A 20,028-nucleotide genomic window follows, 5' to 3' on the forward strand; every position below is an offset into this window, starting at 1 on the left:
GTCCGTGCCTGAATGACTGTATGGTATAAATAGACTTGACACTAAAGGGGTGAGGAAAAGGGAAGATTGCTGTGCCCTTGTTACAGGGGGGGAACTGAGGCACAGAGTGATTAAGTGACTTGCCAAAGGTCATCCAGCAATTCTGTGGCAGAGCCAGGAACTGAAACCAGCTCTCCTGAGTCCCAGGCCAGCACCTTAACCAATGAGCCCTTTAGTAGAAATGGTCCTGGCCCTTTAACAATTCCTCTTCTCCCGCAGGAAGGGGGCATTATGGTTTTGCACAGGAGCTCAATGTCTTTCAATGGCATGCACCATGCAGAACTTGATATCTCCCAGCCGGGTGGGCATAATTCTAAAAGGGCAAAAGCGTCCTTCCTCGGTGTTAGCTGTACATATTAAGCATTTACAACAATGTGATGATACTTGTGTCCTTTTCCTGGTGCCAGTTAACTGTCCTTGTATGATGAGCTCTACTGTAAGTGGGGAGTGACTGGTACCATCAGCTTGTATCACTGCTCCTGCTGAAGAGCAAGATTTCCCTTCAATCTAATGAATACGTAGAATGCTGCTGGCATTATCCAGCCCGCCAAATGTATTCCGAATAGGACCTTAATCGAGTGATCTGTCAGTCTAATCCTGGAGCGGGCAAATTTTTTGGCCTGAGGGCCACATCGGGTTTCCGAAATTATATGGAAGGCTGGTTAGGGGAGACTGTGTCTCCCCAAAATAGCCAGGCGTGGCCCGCCCCCCCTGCTTCTTGCCCCCTGGGACTCCTGCCCCATCCAGCCTCCCCTGATGCCCCCCTGGGAGTCCTGCCCCATCCACCTATTCACGGACCCCCTGCCCCTGACTGCCCCTCACTGCCCCATCCAGCCCCCCTTCTCCTTTCTGACCGCCCCTCCGGAACACCTGTCCCCATTCAATGCCCCTGTTCCCTGCCCTCTGACTATCCTGATCCCTATGCATACTACTGCCCCCTGTCCACCATCCCAAACTCCCCTGCCCTCTATCCAACCCCACCCCCCTGTTCCCCACCCCCTTACCGCGCTGCCTGGGGCACCAGTGGCTGGCGGCGCTATAGCCGCGCTGCCCAGAGCACCAGGACAGGCAGCCGCGCCGCCCGGCTGGAGCCAGCCACGCCACCGTGCAGTACAGAGCACCAGGACAGGCAGCCGCGCCGCCCGGCTGGAGCCAACCACGCCACCGTGCAGTACAGAGCACCAGGACAGGCAGCCGCCAGTACAGAGCACCAGGACAGGCAGCCGCACCGCCCGGCTGGAGCCAACCACGCCACCGTGCAGTACAGAGCACCAGGACAGGCAGCCGCGCCGCCCGGCTGGAGCCAGCCACGCCACCGTGCAGTACAGAGACCGGGATCAGGCCAGGCTCTGCAGCTGCGCTGTGCCAGGAGCTCGCAGCCCCGTCACCCAGAGTATTGCGCCAGCAGCGCAGCGAGCTGAGGCGGTGGGGGAGGGGGAACAGCAGGGAGGGGCCGGGGGCTAGCCTCCTGGGCGAGGAGCTCAGGGGCCAGGCAGGAGGGGCCGGCCCGCAGGCCGTAGTTTGCCCACCTCTGGTCTAATCTATCTGTCTAGCTATTTTCCCATCATCACTGTATTATCCGAGGCCCAGATCCTCAAAGATATTTAGGTACCTAACTCCCACTGATTTAGTTCCTTTGTGCAGACGTCGTTAACCACAGTTTGTGTTGCCAAGGTGCTCAATGCTATTTGCCATGTTGTCCCTTTTAGGGGGCAGGGGGGATGGGTGCACAAGTAAAGCCGTTGGCCAGTTTCACCATTCGTCCCAAACATGATTTCCCCAGAGATTCGGGACGTCCACCAGGACCTTTTTATTAATGTGGTCTGTAATGCGTATGCTGCTTGTCTGACTATATCTTAATTTTTCCAACTGAGCACTTTCTCTAGCAGCTTTCAATGCAAGTGCTTCAGGGCTAGTTTTCATAACTAGGATGCGCCCTGCATTATGAAGAAAACTCTTCTAAAGCTCCAGAAGCCTGAGCTCTGGAAGGTTCTCAGGATGATCAGCTGTGTGATGGGGGAGTGAGAAGTGTCTTAAGGAGAATATCAGGAAATTATGTGCTCTTTTCTGCAGCTGAATGAGAGGATAGCTATGGAGAACAGTGATCCATCATGGTTATTCCTAGCACCAGAGAGGCTGTGTTTAGGATATGTCCATGTTGTACCTCCCACAATCCTCTCTAGATTCATGTGTGGGCCATACTCTGCTTCACATGCTAACTGAGAAATTAGAGGTGAAAAGCCCTTATAAGAGCTGGGAGTGCTAGGTTAAATTTGCCAATGGGACTTGCTTTCATTCTGTTCGTGCTAAGGGCACTTCTGAGAGTGCCCTGCGGTGCTGCGTAGTGAGTGGTCGGGAGGCTGTTCAGTGAAGTCCTGTTCCTGTCCTTATTTCGCAGCCCCTACTGCAATGTGCAGGTGCAAACTGTATCATTTGGGACCTCAGGGCAACTGCCTCAGCATAGACAGACGCTGCATCTAGAAGATCTGCTCGATTGAGATAACAGCCAGAAATGGCACATTGAAGTGGGATGGAGGCAGATCTATCACACTCTGATCTTTTCATTTGTCTGGGAGGGGCTCTAGATGTCCCAGTTGGAGAGGCTCCACTGACCTGTGTGAACATGTTGTCCATTCCCTGGAGGCCAGGGCTGATGGTTCCCTACAGCCCATTCCCCAGCGCTTTGCTTAGTCTAGTTTTCAGTGTCTCGAGCAATAACTGTAAGCCCCTTACAATGGTGCTTCCACCTCTTCCCTTGGGAAATTATTCTACAGCCTAATACATCATGGCTCAGATTTTCTGCTTTAGGGCACACAGTGGCCCTAAAAGTATTGTAGCTAACCCCAGGAGGATTGTCCCAGTCCAGGGGTGAAGAGCTGACATAACTGCTCCGATGCTTCCTCCTTCCTGCAGCCAGTTATGGGGTTGTAGCTGGGCTTCCTTGCACCTCTGTGGTTCCTAGCTGCCATATTGTCTCCTGGCAGTCATGGGCAGCTAGCATAAGACAGAGAAGAGGTTAGGAGGCTGGAGTGCTTCACAGCTGGTCCAAGGTGGGTGGTACATTCAATGGTCTCCTCTGGGAATTATCCAGTGGACAGACATGATGGAGACACCATGTGCAGTGTGCCAACTTGGGGGATTTTATTGAGCCTCTCACCATATGTTTTGTTTTTTGTTCAAGCCCCAGTTCCTGGAGTCATGTGTTTTATAGGAGAATTTCCATGTTCATGAGTTTCTACCCCTCATGGCTGCAGAGAAGAGCTTGAAAGTGTAATCCTTAAAGGCTAAAAATCAGAAGGCAAATCCAAAGAATTCCCGTCATGTTATTTTTTTAAAAAAATCTCATGATTTTTAAGGCAACTTCATGATTTTGTTGAGAGGTTCAACTCCTGATTTTTGAGCGTGTGGGTTGGCAAGACTCCAACTGTGGAATAAATCACCAGAGATATTATGTTATTAATATTATTCACTATTTTTATTGTGGGAGCCCCTAGGAGCCCAAGACACGGACCACGACCCCATTGTGCAAGATTTGAGTGTCAGGCTTTATAATGTATATATGGTATTGTTGTAGAGCAAGTATATGCAGATTAATAATTAGCCCCGTGCTCTGGATTTTTGAATGCATTTTCAACTCAGAACTGGGCTGGGGTAAAAAGCCACTGCTGCTTGGGAAGTTGTGTTTCCTCTCAAGTGGAATGTGCTGGCCTTCTGATGGGAGTCATTATGGCTCAGCGTCAGCTGTATTTATGGTGTCTGAAAAGATTATCTCCAGATAATCTTACGGGTATTTAGCCAGCCATATGCTTTATTTTGATAGCAACATGCGTTTCTTTGTGCATTTAACATTGTTTATGTTAATTAAGGTTTCAGACTGGAAGCTGCATATGGGCTCTTTCGTTTCTCTGTGGCTAATTTGCAGAGAGTAAGTAACCTTGTCCTTTGTGCAATGCTTCAATTCAGTTAGACGTGATTATGGATTCACAGCTGGGAGAAGGCCTCATTTTTAACCTTCTTACTGCTTCCTCCTCCCCACAAAAAACTTCCCGTATGCCTGATAATTCCTGAGTTGATTCTCAGGTCAGCAGTGCTTTTATTTTATTTGTGGTCAAATCTGAAGCAAATCAGCCAAGCTGATTTCGAATGATAAGCCTCTGAAAAAATATTATCTTTCCTCGGGATGCACTTTCTGTGCCTGGACTAAGTGGATTGATAGCTGTCTTTTTAAAAGAGAGTTAATTTAATAATAGTTGCTAATCTAATAATAGGTTCTTCCCTATCACCACAGAGTTGTTTTTTTCAGTGCCAAATGTGTGCTGCAGAGAGTGGTGTGAGAATAGAGTTTGAAGCCAAAGATGGATAGAAGCAGCTGCAGTTGGATGAAATTCAGGGATCCAGCACAAAGCTTGCTTCCCAGTTAAATCCCACTTTAAGCCCTGTGTTGGGTAATACCCTGGTGCTGAGGAGTATTTCTGATTGGAGGAAGAACCTCCTGGTTCACAAAGAGCATTTAACTTTGTGAAATGTGGTCCTTGAACCTAGGATAATACAGTGGGGGTGGATGTAGCTGTGTTGTCCTGGCTGGACACTTTCACAGCGGAGATGAAATGGAACAGCTTTCATCTCTGCTTTAAAGTGGCACTGGAACGCTTTTGTAACTAAATAAGCTAATCTAGGGTCCTAAATCACTGAAAGGATGTATGGGCATAGCTGTTGATGGAGAAGTAGTGTTGCTTAGCGAATAGAGCACCAGGCGAGGATTTGGAAAACCTGGGTTCTGTCCTCAGCTTGGCTAATTGCCTTCCAGGTGACCTTGGAAGGGTCATTTTGCCTCTCTGTGACTCAGTGTCCCCATCTGTAAAATGGAGCTAGTGCTATTTACTCCTTTTGTAAAGCTCTTTGAGATCTATAGATGACAAGTCAAAACTAGGTATTGGGCTGGATAATCCGCTTCATTGACTTTAATAGAATTATGCCAGTTACACCTGCTGGCAGAATATTTAGAGATTCAGGACAGTGGCTGGGTTTTGGGGACTAGCCCCACGATGAATCATCTTTCAGTTCTAGAGGCCCAATTCTCCTCTCAGTTACATCAATTTAAATCGAAGCTGACTTCAGTGCAGCCACTCTGGATTTAAATGAATGTTACTGAGAGCAGAATCTGGCCCCAAACCACTGGATCAATCACTGAAAGTCATTACTGTCTGTTGGGTGTTTAGTCGCTTGTGTGATAAAGCTTGTTACCCTGGGGGCCTCGTTCTGGTTCCTAAGGGGACAGGTGCCAAAATTGTCCAAACCACCATTGACATTATGGGTGTCAATTTTAGTTGACCCTGGAATTTGGATCAGAAAGTTCAGTACTTTCATAGTGTTTGAAATTAGAGGTTGATGTTGGCTCCTTTCCACTTTAAAGTGTAATTTGTTTTCATTTGTAAGCATGCAGAATTCTCTATCACTGGTTCAGGATTCTAATTAGATATTTTCATCCTGTATTGTTCCTGAAAGAAAGTAGGAAGGAAAGAAAGCTTTTCCTTGCACCTTTCCCCAGGACTCTTTAATCTCCTAAGGCAACTATGAGGTCCAGGAGAAACTGTGGCCAGAACTCACTCTTCAAGACAAAATGAATTTTATTCCAAGCCAGCTGTACAAAGGCAGCCCCGTTCGCACTTCCAGAGTGTTCAGAAGGAGCTTTGCAATGGCCTTTTGCTGGAAATGAAAATTGCTTTGGGAATCCTGCAAAAGGGATTAACTGTGACTTGGATTCCAGCTCTCCAAATTAATAATCAAGCCACTAGATGGATCCCAGCCAAGCACTTGACTGACCTGTCAGTTTGGTCGGGAGGGAGGAAAAAAGCCCCTGTGAATCAGGAAGTATTTATATATTATTTAAGCCTTAAGTATAAGCTCCATTGTTTTAAAGCTTCTTTCTGTTCCATGCCTGTTCCTACAACAAAGCCCTTAATTTGCTATTAATCACTGTTCAGGAAGGTCCTTAAGCATGTGCATAACTCCCATGGGAGTCCATGGGACTATGTCCTTAATTGCTTTCCTGAATCACATTCTCGGTGTTTACACCCATCATGAAAACCTATAGCCAAACTTTTCTCTCCTGGAATGGGCTAGGGCTGAATTTGAACCCACGGATATTAGAGATGGAATAACCCTCTCGGGTGTCCTGATGCTTCCAGCACCCACTGATGTATTCTCAGGTTTAGTATTGGAGCTTCCACCTCTCTGCTTTGGCTAGGCCACAGTCTGTTAGATCTCACTATTAGGAAGAATTTTCCTGATATCCCCATCTAAATTTTCCCTTGCGTAAATTTCCTCTTATTTTCCCTTATTTCACCTTTAATTAATTCCTCTTTGTCCTTAGGAGTCACAGGTTTTAATATTTATAGATAAGGCTCATGAACCCCCTTCCTGTTCCTCACAGCTGTGAGCACCTGGCTTTCTGTCACATGCAGAATCAGAGGTTTCACGGAGGGACTCATCCTCCCCACCCCCTTTAATACCCCACCTCCTCTGATTCCCTTTGTTTTCGTTTTTGGCCGATTTTCTTCTGGTTTTGAAATGGTTAAATGAAACCCAATAAATCCCTGGGAAATTATCAATAAATAAATTAAATCAACCGATCAATAAATAGCCCAAATGAAGAGCCTTACTGATGAGGTACAGGACTCAGTACTGAATTGTAAGATACCTGCACATGCACACATCACTTATAGGATCTTGTCACAAGGTATGCTTGCCACTAGGGCATCACCTTGTGGCCGCATCAGGGGATTAGCTCCACATCAGGGTCCGACACCCCTTTCTTTGCCCAGTGGCTCCCTTTCTCTGGGACTCGGGGTGCTCCTTCTTTGTGACTTAGCCTTCTGGCCAGGTCACTATAGTCTTTCCCTTTCAGGGGACCAAATCCCACTGGACAAACATCCTAGGCAATCTGTGCTCCACTGCCTGGTCTGTGCCACTTTCCCAGGGGCTGGGGGAACCCTGGGCCCACCCACTACTCTGGGTTCCTGTCCAGGGACCCTTCCTGGCAACTGTGGTCTGCTTTCCCTCGGACCCTGTTGCTTTTTCCTGGGACTCCTTCCTATAGTTTCTGGCTCCCCCTCTCTGGTTGTACCAGCTCAAACTCCTTCCTCCCACGGAGTAACTGCAGACTATTTAACTCCCTAGCCTCAAACACCCCTCCTTGCCCCCAGGAGGTGACTGCAGCCCACTTCTCCTGCAGCCCCTTTCGGCTGTCATCTTACTGGCTTCATACCCACCCCTCCTGTTCCTTCCCAGCTGGGCTCCATCTTCAATCAGTCCTTCAATCCCTGGCTCTTCCCAGGTGCAGCCTATCAGGTTAACTATCCTAATTTACCAGCTCTGCCTTGTGTGGGGTGGACACCCCATCAGACCCCTGTTCAAACACCCACTGAAGTCCATGGAAAGCCTCCCTGGGCTTCTGTGTGCTTTGGATCCGGCTCATAACAAAGTCATTCATTACTCATAGTAATACCCACCCCTGAACAGAGGCTTATTCTAAGCAGAGCTGTAATGTGCATTGGACAAACAATTTGGGACCTTCATTCTATGCTGAACTAAGTGGAGTTTGCTAATATGCATTGGCTAGACCCTACATCTTACAGTCTCTGACTCAGGCAAAACTCCCACTGATCCAGTGAGTGAATGGCTCTGAAGGAGACTCTCCTTGTCCAGAGTCCCATTGCAGTCACAAAGCCAGAGTCCTAATGGAACCCATGGGAATTTTGCATGAATGAGATGGCACAAGCTAGCCCATTTAGTGGCTTCCACTCTCTATTGTTTGCAGTCTACAACATCAACACTCTCCATGGTGCTGGGTGAGTCCTCACAGCATGGTCAGCCACAAGCATTCAACAGTCATGAGTCAGACTCCCAAAAAGTATAAGACTGGCTTAAAAATCAGGAGATATTAAAATAAAACATTTTGGTTTTAGTTTGTCTGCTGGGTTTCTGGGCTGTTAGGTCACGCTTGGGTCATGTTTTTAAGGCTTTTCTTTGCAACCACAAGGGCTAGAAACTTAAAAATATACTGAATGCGAGATTCACACATAAATAATTTGACTCCAGGGGCTGGGGCTTGAATGCAAATACCAAATATTGCAAACCTTGCCAAAAAATTGCAAGAATCGGCAATGCTGGACTGAACTGCACTGTTCCAGTCTATCCTCCTGTAAAATGGGGATAATAATATGTCCTATCCTACCTTGCTGTGTGTGTTGTGTGGACTGAGTCATTTGTGGATAAATCCATCCTTAGGCAGCAGTCCGGCACAAGCGTCTTTGAGCTCACATGGGAGTAAAGTGGTGACCAAGCCTTTGGGTTTAAGTGCTCTGCCCTTGCACTGGTCCTGTGCTCTGGATCCGACTTTGGATCATTTTGCAAAGTGCTTTGAAGACAGAACGCTCTGTAGAGGAGCAGTGTGATTCCTGCTGGGGGAATTGGTGATTTTTTCATATCACCCCAAATGTTCTTTTAACAGCACAACTGTTCTCCCCAAGCCATGTCAAAGACATGCTGAAGGATTAAAACCAGAGATGAGGGAAAGGATAAGGGAAGGAGAGGCATTGTTTATGCTGAGGAGCTTAAAACTGAGGGATCGCACTAGCATCCTGTAGGATGAATTCAGTACTTTAAGATGATTGAGATGTTTAATCAGTGATCTTTGATAGTAGGGGGCCACATTCTCAGCAGTTGTAAATTGACATAACTCCACTTACTTCAGTGGACTATGCCGATGTACATCAGCTGAACAACTGACCCAGGATATCCCACACTGCCCCTTTAGTAATTTATAGTGGCTTTTAATATAAGAGCTATATGGCTTTGATCCAATGTACATTGAACTCAACGGGACTCTCTCCAATGATTTCAGTGGACATTGGATCACGTCCTATAAGAGCAAAGCATGGTTATTGTAAAATATGTCCTTTCCTGCATCCCACTATGTGCTTTAAATGTATGAGTTGCTTTGCCATGTCTAGAAATGGGGATTGGAACAGTGCAGGAGTGTTTGGATCTGATGTTTCAGCTTGACCCAGTAGAGATGAGCAGCCCAGATCCATATCCACTTTGCTTTGAAGCTTGGAGGTAACTGGAGCTGAGATTTGGGGTCAGGTCTATCACTAACACAAATGTATCCATTCAGTTGTTAAGTGCAAACAGAATAAAGTCCAAACCAGTAATATACATGTGGGTTTTTTAATGGCCAATTTCATAAAGCTCAAAACAGTGACAAACCAAATCAGTTGAGAGAAAGAATTTAAACAGAACAATGTGAATGATAATTGGGAATTTTTAAAGAACATTTTACTAGATGCCACAACTGAGAACAAAGGCTGCGTTGGTTAAAAAAAAATCTAGTTTAGAGGTGAAGTGAAAGCAGTTTTAATTAGAAGTTGATAGGAATGAATATAAATCAGATGCTAGGAATTGTAGAAAATTGATAAGGGAAGCAAGAGAACTCTATGGCCAGCAAAATTATGGACAATAACTAGGAGTTTTGTAAGTATCTTAAGAACAAAAAAATACTAACAATGGTATTGATCTTTACCAGATGGAAATGGTAGAATTATCAATAATAATACAGAAAAGTTAGAAATGTTGAATAAATATTTCTATTCTGTATTTGGCACTGGTTTGACCACTATTGGAATACTGTGTCCAGTTCTGGTGTCCACAATTAAAAAAGGATGTTTATAATTGGAGAGGGTTCAGAGAAGAGCCATGAGAATGATTAAAGGATTGGAAAACTTGCCTTTATAGTGAAAGACTGAAAGAGCTCAGTCTGTTTATCTTAACAAAGAGGTTAGGGGGTGACTTGATCACAGTTTATGAGCACCTACATGAAGAACAGCAATTTGATAGTAGAGGGTTCTTCTAGCAGAAAGAGGTATAACAAGATCTAATGGCTGGAAGCTGAAGCTAGTCAAATTCAGACTAGAACTAAAGTGCAACTTCTTTTTAACAGAGAGGGTAATTAACTATTTGAATAACTTACCAAGGGTTATGGTGGATTCTCTAGGACTGGCAATTTTTAAATCAAGATAGGATGTTTTTCTATAAGATCTACTCTAGTTCAAACAGAAATTAATTCAGGGCAGTTCTTTGGTCTTCTGTTATGCAGAAGATCAGACTAGATGATCTACAGAAAAGGACCTGGGGAATACAGTGGATGAGAAGCTGGATATGTGTCAGCAGTGTGCCCTTGTTGCCAAGGCTAATGGCATATTGGGCTGCATCAGTGGGAGTATTGCCAGCATATCGAGGGAAGTGATTATTCCCCTCTATTCAGCACTGGTAAGGCCACATTTGGAGTACTGTGTGCAGTTTTAGGCCTCCCCACTATAGAAAGGATGTGGACAAATTGGAGAGAGTCCAGCAGAGGGCAACGAAAATGATTAGGGGTCTGGGGCACATGACTTATGAGGAGAGGCTGAGGGAACTGGGCTTGTTTAGTCTGCAGAAGAGAAGAGTGAGGAGGGATTTAATAGCAGTCTTCAACTATCTGAAGGGGGGTTCCAAAGAGGATGGAAGTCGGCTGTTCTCAGTGGTGGCAGGTGGCAGAACAAGGAGCAATGGTCTCAAGTTACAGTGGGGAAGGTCTAGGTTGGATATTAGGAAGCACTATTTCACTAGGAAGGTGGTGAAGCACTGGAATGGGTTACCTAGGGAGGTGGTGAAATCTCCTTCCTTAGAGGTTTATAAGGCCCGACTTGACAAAGCCCTGGCTGGGATGATTTAGTTGGTGTTGGTCCTGCTTTGAGCAGGGGGTGGGACTAGATGACCTCCTGAGGTCCCTTCCAACCCTGATATTCTATGATTCTATGAGTGGTCGCTTTTGGTTTTATAATCTATGAATCTATCTACACCAACATCATGTACGCGCCCTCTCTGTCTGTCAATGGCCATTTGGGAATGGAATGGACTCTTAATTCCACGTTGCGGCAAAGTGCCCAGCGACTGCTATACTCAGCACTGTGATATATATCTTCTTTTAGCCAGGCGACAACGAACTTTGGCTGTTTGCCTGACCTTTGAGCCCTTATTTGCATTGTGAAATGTGACTGTTACTGTCCTCCATCCTGTGGCATCGCTTCCTGTTCACTGCTCTTCCTACATTCCAGTCTCCTGTGCTTTCTTATGTCTCCGTCATGCTATTTCCACCTGCTGTGCTTGATCTGGCTGGAAGAAGCCATTTTATTCTGCTTCTTCAAGGGTATTTTGGTTTGCAGGCGATACAGAGGAAGGTGTAGTTCTTAGCCTCTCCCAAGCTACCCTTTGGATTCAGTACCAGAGGGGGCTTTTAAGCTCCTTGATTCTGCTTCGTTCTGTTCATACTCAGACCTTTGCATTTCAGTTTCAACTCAGTTACCCTTTTCTCTGCTCTTCCTCTCAAACCAAGGCCCGGATTTTGCCTGCCCACAGATCAGGCAGAAGGATGCTGCGGAAGGAGGTTCCACTCTGTGACACAGGGAGAGAGTTGCTGTGTTTTAGGAGTGGTACAGACCTCTTGAGCTACGGACAGCCTGAATCCTGCAAGGAGCTCCCACAGATCAAGGGGCATCTGCCAAAGGCAAGGGCATCTGTGCAGAAGCTCAGTCCGTCTGTTATATGCCCTGGGCTCTGTAGCAGCATGGCTCCATCTGGAGCTGTACTGCCGGTGGCTCTGCTGGCACTCTTCACTAGCTCTCTCCTCAGAGGATGGCTGATTGTGCAAAGAGAGCATCCCATAGCTGGAGTGTGGCACTAATTCTCACAGCTATTTCCCTATGATACTGCTGCTATGCCCTTCCCTTTGCTGTGATGGAGCCCTGAGAGTTTGCACATAGACTCATCCCACCCAGCCTCCAACAGTTCCCATTGTTTTTACCCCTTCCATGAAAGCAGCAGGAAGGGGCGATCTGGCCCTCACAGTGGGTGCATTAGAGCTGTGGAACTTCGTGATGCTTTGCATGGAGTTTCCCCATTTTCCTAAAAGAAAAAAAACACACATTAAAAAGCAACATGATTCCTTAACTCAATTCCTCTCTTTTCCCACCTCCTGAGCTTGGTTTCAGACCGGTCAGGCAATGCTTGAATGTTTATTGAGATGCCGAGTGGTTAACTCTCAGCACATACAGTTTGGTCTCATTAATCCCGGCTTTTGGCAGCCGTGCCTTTTGGGGAATGTCTACTTGACGTTTGAGTCGTGCTTAGGCGATGGCCGCCATCTTGGCCAACACGCCTGCGAATGAACCGGGGATCGCTAAAAACAAGAGCTGTTGCAGCTTGAGCTGGAGCGCCAAGGTTTTGTAACTGGGGCTGTAACGCTCCTGTCCTCTGTGGGTTGGCACAGAGGGGGACCTGGAACGCACACTGACCACTGGGTAATTCTTTCACACGTGTTAACAAACGGGATTGAAGATTCTAGGGCCGGATTAACCTTTTGTGGGCCCAGTGCCAAACATATTTGTGGGCCCCCATGGGGACAATGGAGCATGGTGCAGCGAGGTCAGTCCCTGGAGCGAGGGGCCAGCCAGAGGCAATGGGGCATGGCATGGCAGGGGTGGCCCTGCTCCGCCCAATGCGAGGGCACTATTTACAATCCGGCAGTTGCCAGATGCACAGTGGCCTGCCCAGCCCTGTACTGGGTGGGTCCATGCCACACCATACAGCCCCCCCACTCCCTATGGCCTGAGGCCCCCCAGACCCACCCACAAATGCACAGTGCCCTGCACAACACCACCCCTACCCACAGCCCCACCACAACTGCCCAGAACTCCCACTCCCTAGTGCCGCAACACACACAGATCTTCCCCACCCCTTCATAGCCCAGCACCCCCCCAGACCCTCAAGAGACCCACTCCCCGGCACCCTGCCTCCCGGCCGCGCTCACCGGCCCTGCTGGGAGGTGACTGTGTCTGCTGGGCTGAGACGTGGCAGAGAGGAGCCCTCAGCCAGCTGGCGGGCAGGCTGAGAGGAGCAAGTGGTGGGCAGGGGGAGCCAGGGGGGTCTCGGGGCGCAGTGTAAGTGGAACAAGCCGGGGCCCCTTCTCAGCGTGGGCCTGGCTCCATGGATCCACTGGAGCCGTTGTAAACCCGGCACTGCTGATGCCACACAAAGGTTTGGAACACGGCACAACTGTGGTGTTTAACTGGAGGCTGCGGTAAAATGACCAGCATCACACATTTATGTCCTGGCCATGCCAGTGTGCACAAGTGTGTTAATGAACATGGGGGATAATTCTCAGTTTCCCCTCTCAGCCTTTGCCTGTCTCGTTCATTTAGGTTGTAAGCAGGTCAGGTCAGGAACTGTCTCTTGCAATGTGTGTATACAGCGCGGAGCACAATGCAGTGCTGATCTCGGTCGAGGCTTCTCCGTGCTAAGTGGAACAATAATTCAACATGCCACGCAGAGCTAGACTGTATCTAGGATATGTCTGGGGGTGTAACTAGGGCTATGTCTACACAGCAAAGAAAAACCCGGGGCTGGCCTGGTTCATTGCTGGGTTGGCAAAGGCTTCTGGACTGGGGAGTGGGGAGCTCTCACTCGCAGGGTCTTACACCCCGGGCTGCAGCCTGAGGCCAGATGTCGACACAGCGAATGAAAAAGCCCCGCTTCCCACGCCCCACAAGCCGAGCTGGGTGGCTCTTGTCTAGACGTACCCCTAGAGTAACTTGGTGGAGGCTGAGCGAGGGAAGGATTCCACGACTGTATTCCACGGGGAAGGTTCGGACAGTGAGATGTGTTAGGCTGTGGAACAGTCGCCCAAAGGAAGAATCTCTTGCCTGGGACCTGTACAATCAGCCCAACCAGAGCACTGGAGATCAGTGTGTAGGGGAGAATCCTGCTCTGGCAGGTCTTTTCCATCTCTCCTGGTTCTGCTGTCTCAGCCTCTGCTGGCTTTTGGAGCAAGGAGGCAGGGGGCTGGGGCTGAGAGTGTGGCACTTGGCTTGAGGCAGCACATGCTGTGGGCATGATGGAGCAGTCCCAGGGAGAGTGGAGGGGGTCCCACGTTCCAGGCTACCTGGCAGTGTCCCCAAACACAGGGAACTTCTCCTTCCCTCTAATCCCCACCGGGACAGATGTTGCTGACCCAGGTTACTTTTACTAATGCCTAAGAGGCACTTTTTCATGCCCAAGAGCCTCCGCCCTCTCTCCCAGCTTCTGGAATGGGTTCCCTAGGGAGCTGGTGGAATCTCCTTCCTTAGAGGTTTTTAAGGTCAGGCTTGACAAAGCCCTGGCTGGGACGATTTAGTTGGTGTTGGTCCTGCTTTGAGCAGGGGGTTGGACTAGATACCTCCTGAGGTCCCTTCCAACCCTGAGATTCTATGAGTCTATGATTCTTTCCCCTTCTCCCACCCCTGGTCACTTTCCTCCCAACCCCATCCCCGAGCAGCAGCAGGCTCCCTCAGCCAGCCCCAAGCCAAAGGAGATTAGCCCCAGATGCTTGCCTTGGAGGAATGACTTTTAAAAAAACAACCCTCCGCTATGCCTGTCCCTCTGTGCACCAAGCCCGGATGCCCCAGGGCTTCAGGTCCTCTTGTGCTCTCTCTTCCCCAGCCTCCCTGCACCTGTGTCAGCTCACAGGGTCCGGATCCCTGGGTCCCACTCCCTGTTTCCTGTGTCCGTTGCAGGATAGGTGAGATTAGTGCCCCAGTAGCCCTCTCTGATCACCCCTCCCGGAGTCCTGCTGCTCCCAGATCTGGGGAGGCTGGGGTGGGGTCTGGGGTGGGCCACACAGCCCTGTCTTGGCCGTGCGGGGAACAGATGGGAGCGAGAACAGAAGGGTATCAGGACAGGAGCTACTCTGCAGCTTTCCATAGGGATAGGGAGGGGAAGGGAAGGAGGGGGGAGTCGTGTGCTGAAATGGAGGATGGGAGGCTGTGCGAATTTAGAAAGGGAAGGGAGCTCTGTGTGCTGGGATGTGGGAGGGGAGCTGGGGGGGAGCTTTGTGTGCTGGGATGAGGGATGGGAGCTGTGCAGGGGAGCTGTGTGTGTTGTGTTGAAGGAGGGTAGTTGTGTGTGCTGGGATAATTAGGGGAGCTGTGTGCTGGGATGGGGGTGTTGCTCGGGGGAAAGCTGTGTCCTGGGATGGGAGAGATGCTGGGGAGGGAGCTGTGTCCTGGGATGGGGGAGATGCTGGGGAGGAGCTGTGTCCTGGGATGGGGAGATGCTGGGGAGGAGCTGTGTGCAGGGTTATGGGTGATTTTGGGGTAGGGAACTTTGATGTCCTGGGAGGGGGGGGAGCTGTGTCCTGGATGTGGGGAGGGGTGTGTGCACAGGTTGAGGATATTCCTGTGGGAAGGGAGCTGTGTCCTGGGATGGGGAGATGCTGGGTGAGGGCAGCTGTGTCCTGGGATGGGGGGGATGCTGGGGGAGGGGAGCTGTGTCCTGGAATGGGGTGTTGCTGGGGGAGGGGAGCTGTGTCCGGGGATGGGGCAGATGCTGGGTGGGGAGGAGCTGTATGCTGGGATGGAGGTGATGCTGGGGAAGGGGAGCTGTGTCCTGGGATGGGGTGTTGCTGGGGGAGGGGAGCTTTGTCCTCTGATGGGGGTGATGCTGGGGAAGAGGAGCTGTGTCCTGGGATAGAGGTGATGCTGGGGGAGGGGAGCTGTGTGCTGTGGTGGGGTGTTGCTGGGGGAGGGGAGCTGTGTGCTGTGGTGGGGATATTGCTGGGGGAGGGGAGCTGTGTGCTGGGATGGGGTGTTGCTGGGGGAGCTGTGTGTGTTGCTGGGGAGGGAGCTGTGTGCTGTGGTGGGGATATTGCTGGGAGGGAGCTGTGTGCTGGGATGGGGAGGGCAGCTGTGTGCCGGGATGGGAGTCCAGCTTGTGGGGGGTGGTGATGCTCCCAGCATGTGGGGAGGAGGAGGGGGTCAGTGCTCTGGCTGTTTCTTTTGCATTTTGTTGGTGATGTTTTTTCTTTTTGCTGCCTCCTCTCACTCTGTGTCTCCCTCTCTCTCTCTCTCCCTCTCTGCTGTCTCTCTCTCGCCTCTCTGCACTTTGCCACCCCCTCCCTTAACAGATCCTCCTCCTCCTCCTCCTCCCAGCTTGGTGCCTGGTCCTGGCGCGGCTGCCGAACAGTCCCAGTCGATTCCTTCCGAACTAAATGCCTCTGTGAGAGACTCTCTACCTTCGCCATCTTAGCCCAGCTCAGCTCAGACATGGTAAGTCCTGCCAATAACATACAATGAAGAAAGAATGAAAGAATGCCAAGAAAGAAAGGAGAGGGGGGAAAAGAATCCCAGCCCAGAATGGCACAGCATCCAGCGTGTGACATTTAAATGACAATCAATCGCCAATACCAGCCTGGCTGTTGGGAGGCGGAGGGACCAGGATGCTGCTGGAGGGGGGTGTGTGTGGAGAGAGAGAGAGACAAGGTGGGGGAGGTAATATCTTTTATTGGACCAACTTCTGTTGGCGAGAGAGACGAGCTTTCGAACATGTGTGCGTGTAGACATTGCAATATAGAAAGACGAGAACGCGGCAAAGCGGCTCAGATGTGCCGCTGACAGGCTGTGACCTAAAAACAAACCCAACCGAGGAAGCCTGCTGCATTGAAGTGCCACCGATTCCTTAAGGCAGGATGTTCGGGAGCCGCGAGCCCTTGGGAGACAGAGAGCAGATCCCACCCCTTGTCTCCCCAAATTTCCCTCCTGCCACCCTCCCTCCCTCCCTCTTAGGGTGACCAGATGTCCCGATTTTATCGGGACCGTCCTGATATTCAGGGTATTGTCTTATGTAGGCACCTATTACCCCCCACCCCCGTCCCGATTTTTCACACTTGCTATTGGGTCACCCTACTCCCCCTTCCTCAATTGCAGCGTGAGCTGGAGCCTGCACGGTGGAATACATTTGGGTTGCTGTGGCTGCTGCAGTGATTATATTGTCGGTTTCAGGGGCCTTCCCCCCACCCCCGCCCCGCTCTCTTCCTGCACCGTGGATTTGAATATGAATGTTGGTGGAACCAGGGAGGGGACTCGCACAGGCTGGCATCTGCACTGTTGTCAGTGCCCGCACTTAATCTTTGCACGTTCTCCACCCCTTCCTTTTCCCCTTTCAACCTTGGTGCGATCTCTGGTTGCTGATCATCCCTGATTGGTAGACCCTGAAAGGGTTTGTACTGCTTTGCTGACTCGGTTGTTGTTTGAAGGGGGTGGGGAGTAGGGTGGGGGCTGGAGGGGTGTGTGTGTGTGTGTGTGAAGTTTCTGCTTCTTTATTTAAAGGGAAGCAAACGTTGGGTCTCAACGAGAGTGTTTGAAAAAGTAACAGATTCCGAGAGCTGATCCCAGCTCCGGAGCGGAGTCATGCCTGGTCTCCGGGAATGCGGAGCGCATGCAAAGTCGCTGCTGGGGCGTTGCTCCCAGGGGTTCATAGAGTCATCCCAATGTCTTTAGTTCGGGTTGATTAAAAAAAAAAATTTCAGCCATTTCTGCGCAGATCCCAAGCGCACATTGATTCACAGCTGAACACGGTGCCTCATGTGACACTTCCATCTGCTCGGGCACTAGGAGTTACTAGGCCCTTCCAGTAATTTACTAATTACACCTTGCTCAGTAAATGCCGGTTTAATTTAGGAAAAGGGAGGGGAAAGGAAGAAGGGGTGGGGGAAGCACATTTTCCAAGTTGAAGGTTTGGTTTATTATTAGAAACACTAATATATTTGGTCCACTAGTTACCATGGAAACAACATCTGCACTGAAGTGGCTTTAAAGACACAGTGTTGGCTGTGTTTGCTTAGGCCCAGGCAGGTCCAGCTGCTAACCCACTTTGAAACGGCTTCACCAGGGCGGGGACTGACTCATAGAGAAGTCCCTGATGTCCCTTTTGGTCTTGCCAGAAAGCAGCGATTTAAAGGGATTGTAGCTCCAACTTGGGGTGGGGGTAATTAGAGATCCTAGCAAGGCCTGTAAATGGCCAGAAGGAAATGGTAACTTTGGCACAAGCCACCCTAGCTTCCCACCCTTTGCTGCATGGGCAGTGACTGCCCTGCTCCCAGCCATGTAGACTTGATCGGGGTGAGACAGTGGCTGTGTGAAGGCAACAGGCCCGGCCAATGTTTTATACAAGTCGTTCTCAACTTCCCTGGGGCAGCTGTGCTTGTGTGCCAGGCTGAGCTCAGCTGTGCCAGCCGGTGCCCATCGCCTGCCACTCAGTGGAGTGCTGTTCAGTATCCTGCCTGGGCCTGATCTGCAGAGGATACAAATCTTTTAGCTCGAGCAGTGGAGGCTCAGGCTCCCAGCTTGGGAAGGCCCAGGTTCAAACCTTAGTGATGACCATGATGGTGGTTGGTGTATGTACCCTCCCTTGCAACGGGACCTAACGTGATGTCACACTTTACTCCTGCCATGACCCATGCCCAAGCGGGGCAGGAAGCAGGGATGCACCAGGGCCCAGTATGGAGACTCACTGAGTGGCAGCCCCCAGCCCCCACTGATACTGGGGCATGGGCTGGTGATGAAGACCCACTGCAGATTTCCTTCCAAAGATGGAGTGGGAAAGGAGTAGTGAGCCTGAGTAAAAGGGAGGTGACTATTAGCAAGACTAAGGTCATGTCTTGTTCTGATTTAACTAAATTGGTAGAAAAACTGATGCAGCTCTTGAACGTGGAGGCAGTTCTACTGGTTTCAGGGTGTTTATAGTGAAAGCTGTGCTGCGCTGGTATAAACACCTTTATGCCAGTATAACTCCAGCCACGCTAGACTCTAAATCTGAAGCTTGTAGCAAAGGTGACTCTGTTAAGCTTAAAACTGTAGCCACCAGAGCTGAACCCACGGTGGTGTAATACCACATGGCAAAATTCATTTTAAATAAAATAAAAGGCTACAGGATTTAATTAAAATGGTGGAGATCAGCTCCAAGGCATGTCTGTATTTGCATTGTATTCACTTGATATAGTTTGTCTTTGCTGGACCTCCAGGCAAGGACCTTTAGGCCCAAAGTAACCACCATGCTCTCCCCATCACTCAGAGTTAGCATTATGTCTGTGTCTATGGCCATGCCACGCTGGGCTGCCTCTCAGACGTGCTCACTACGTAGGGGAGACCCTGCTGTAGTGCTTGTATGGGAGACCTAAAGGAACAGGTGATGGACTGTTCTCTCAGGTGTCACTGAAGCAAAGCCCAGAGATGGTGCTAGGTGATGCTATGGAGCTGGAGATGCTTGTCTTTCAGAAACTTGTAAAACCCCCAGCTCGTCCTGGGGCCAGCCTTACTGTGCTGGCCTAATCCCATCTGGGGTAACCCTATTTGGCTGCTCTCTGTCTCCCTCTGCAAAATGTGGATGATATGCATTCATTTGTGGCTGGTAAGCACCCTGAGTACGACAATCCTCTATAAGGAGCTAAGTGCTATTTCCCCTGTAGCATGAGGAAGTTACACATTTTAAGCCAGCAGCCTCCCTGAACTAGCTATTGATGCACCAAGAAAGTTTTGGAATTCAAATTCAGTTCAGACAAGCCCCCCCCACACATTCAGCAGTTTATGCAAACCTCCCAAATTTGCAAATCTGGGGTCTGACCCTGTGATTCTAAGTAGAAGGGGCTCTGAGTCACTCAGGATTTCTGAAATTAAGTCTTTGGGCTGGAAATCTCATGAGATTTCCTGGTAAGAGATCCCGCTTCTGGGATTGCACTGCCCCTGCTGCTGGAGCCGGAACCTGGATATGGAGAGGCAAAAATAAGACGAGGGAGGGGGCAGCTGGCTGAACTTTTTCTTGTCTCAGAAGGGTTTTGTGTTGAGGTTCAGCTTGGTTTTGGTGTGAGTTTTAAATGAGGTTTCTGCAGTTTCTTATCGAGGCTGGTTTGCCCATCCCTGCTCCACAACAGCCGCAGTGTCCAATCCAGCCTGCCTTTCCCCTGAGGAAGGGGCAGTGCACTGCTGCAGGCTCGGTTTCTGAGTTACAGTCTGTCTGTGGGTTCCTCCTGCTGGGCGGGGCATGTACCCTGCACCACGTCTGTTCCTGGCACAGAGTACTTCC

At 49.7% G+C, this 20,028-nt stretch overlaps 1 protein-coding gene across 1 annotated transcript in view; it reads left to right on the forward strand.

Annotated features, from left to right (window-relative positions):
- The window catches only part of ADGRB1 (adhesion G protein-coupled receptor B1), a 349,272-nt gene that overhangs the window by 227,823 nt on the left and 101,421 nt on the right, over nucleotides 1-20,028 (forward strand). The window contains exon 18 of the mRNA XM_039525203.1: nucleotides 16,076-16,217. Within this exon, the coding sequence (XP_039381137.1) occupies nucleotides 16,076-16,217 (142 nt within the window). The remainder of the gene's footprint in view (nucleotides 1-16,075; nucleotides 16,218-20,028) is intronic.

This window comes from Mauremys reevesii, linkage group 2 (genome assembly GCF_016161935.1).
Source record: "Mauremys reevesii isolate NIE-2019 linkage group 2, ASM1616193v1, whole genome shotgun sequence".
NCBI lineage: Eukaryota > Metazoa > Chordata > Testudines > Geoemydidae > Mauremys > Mauremys reevesii.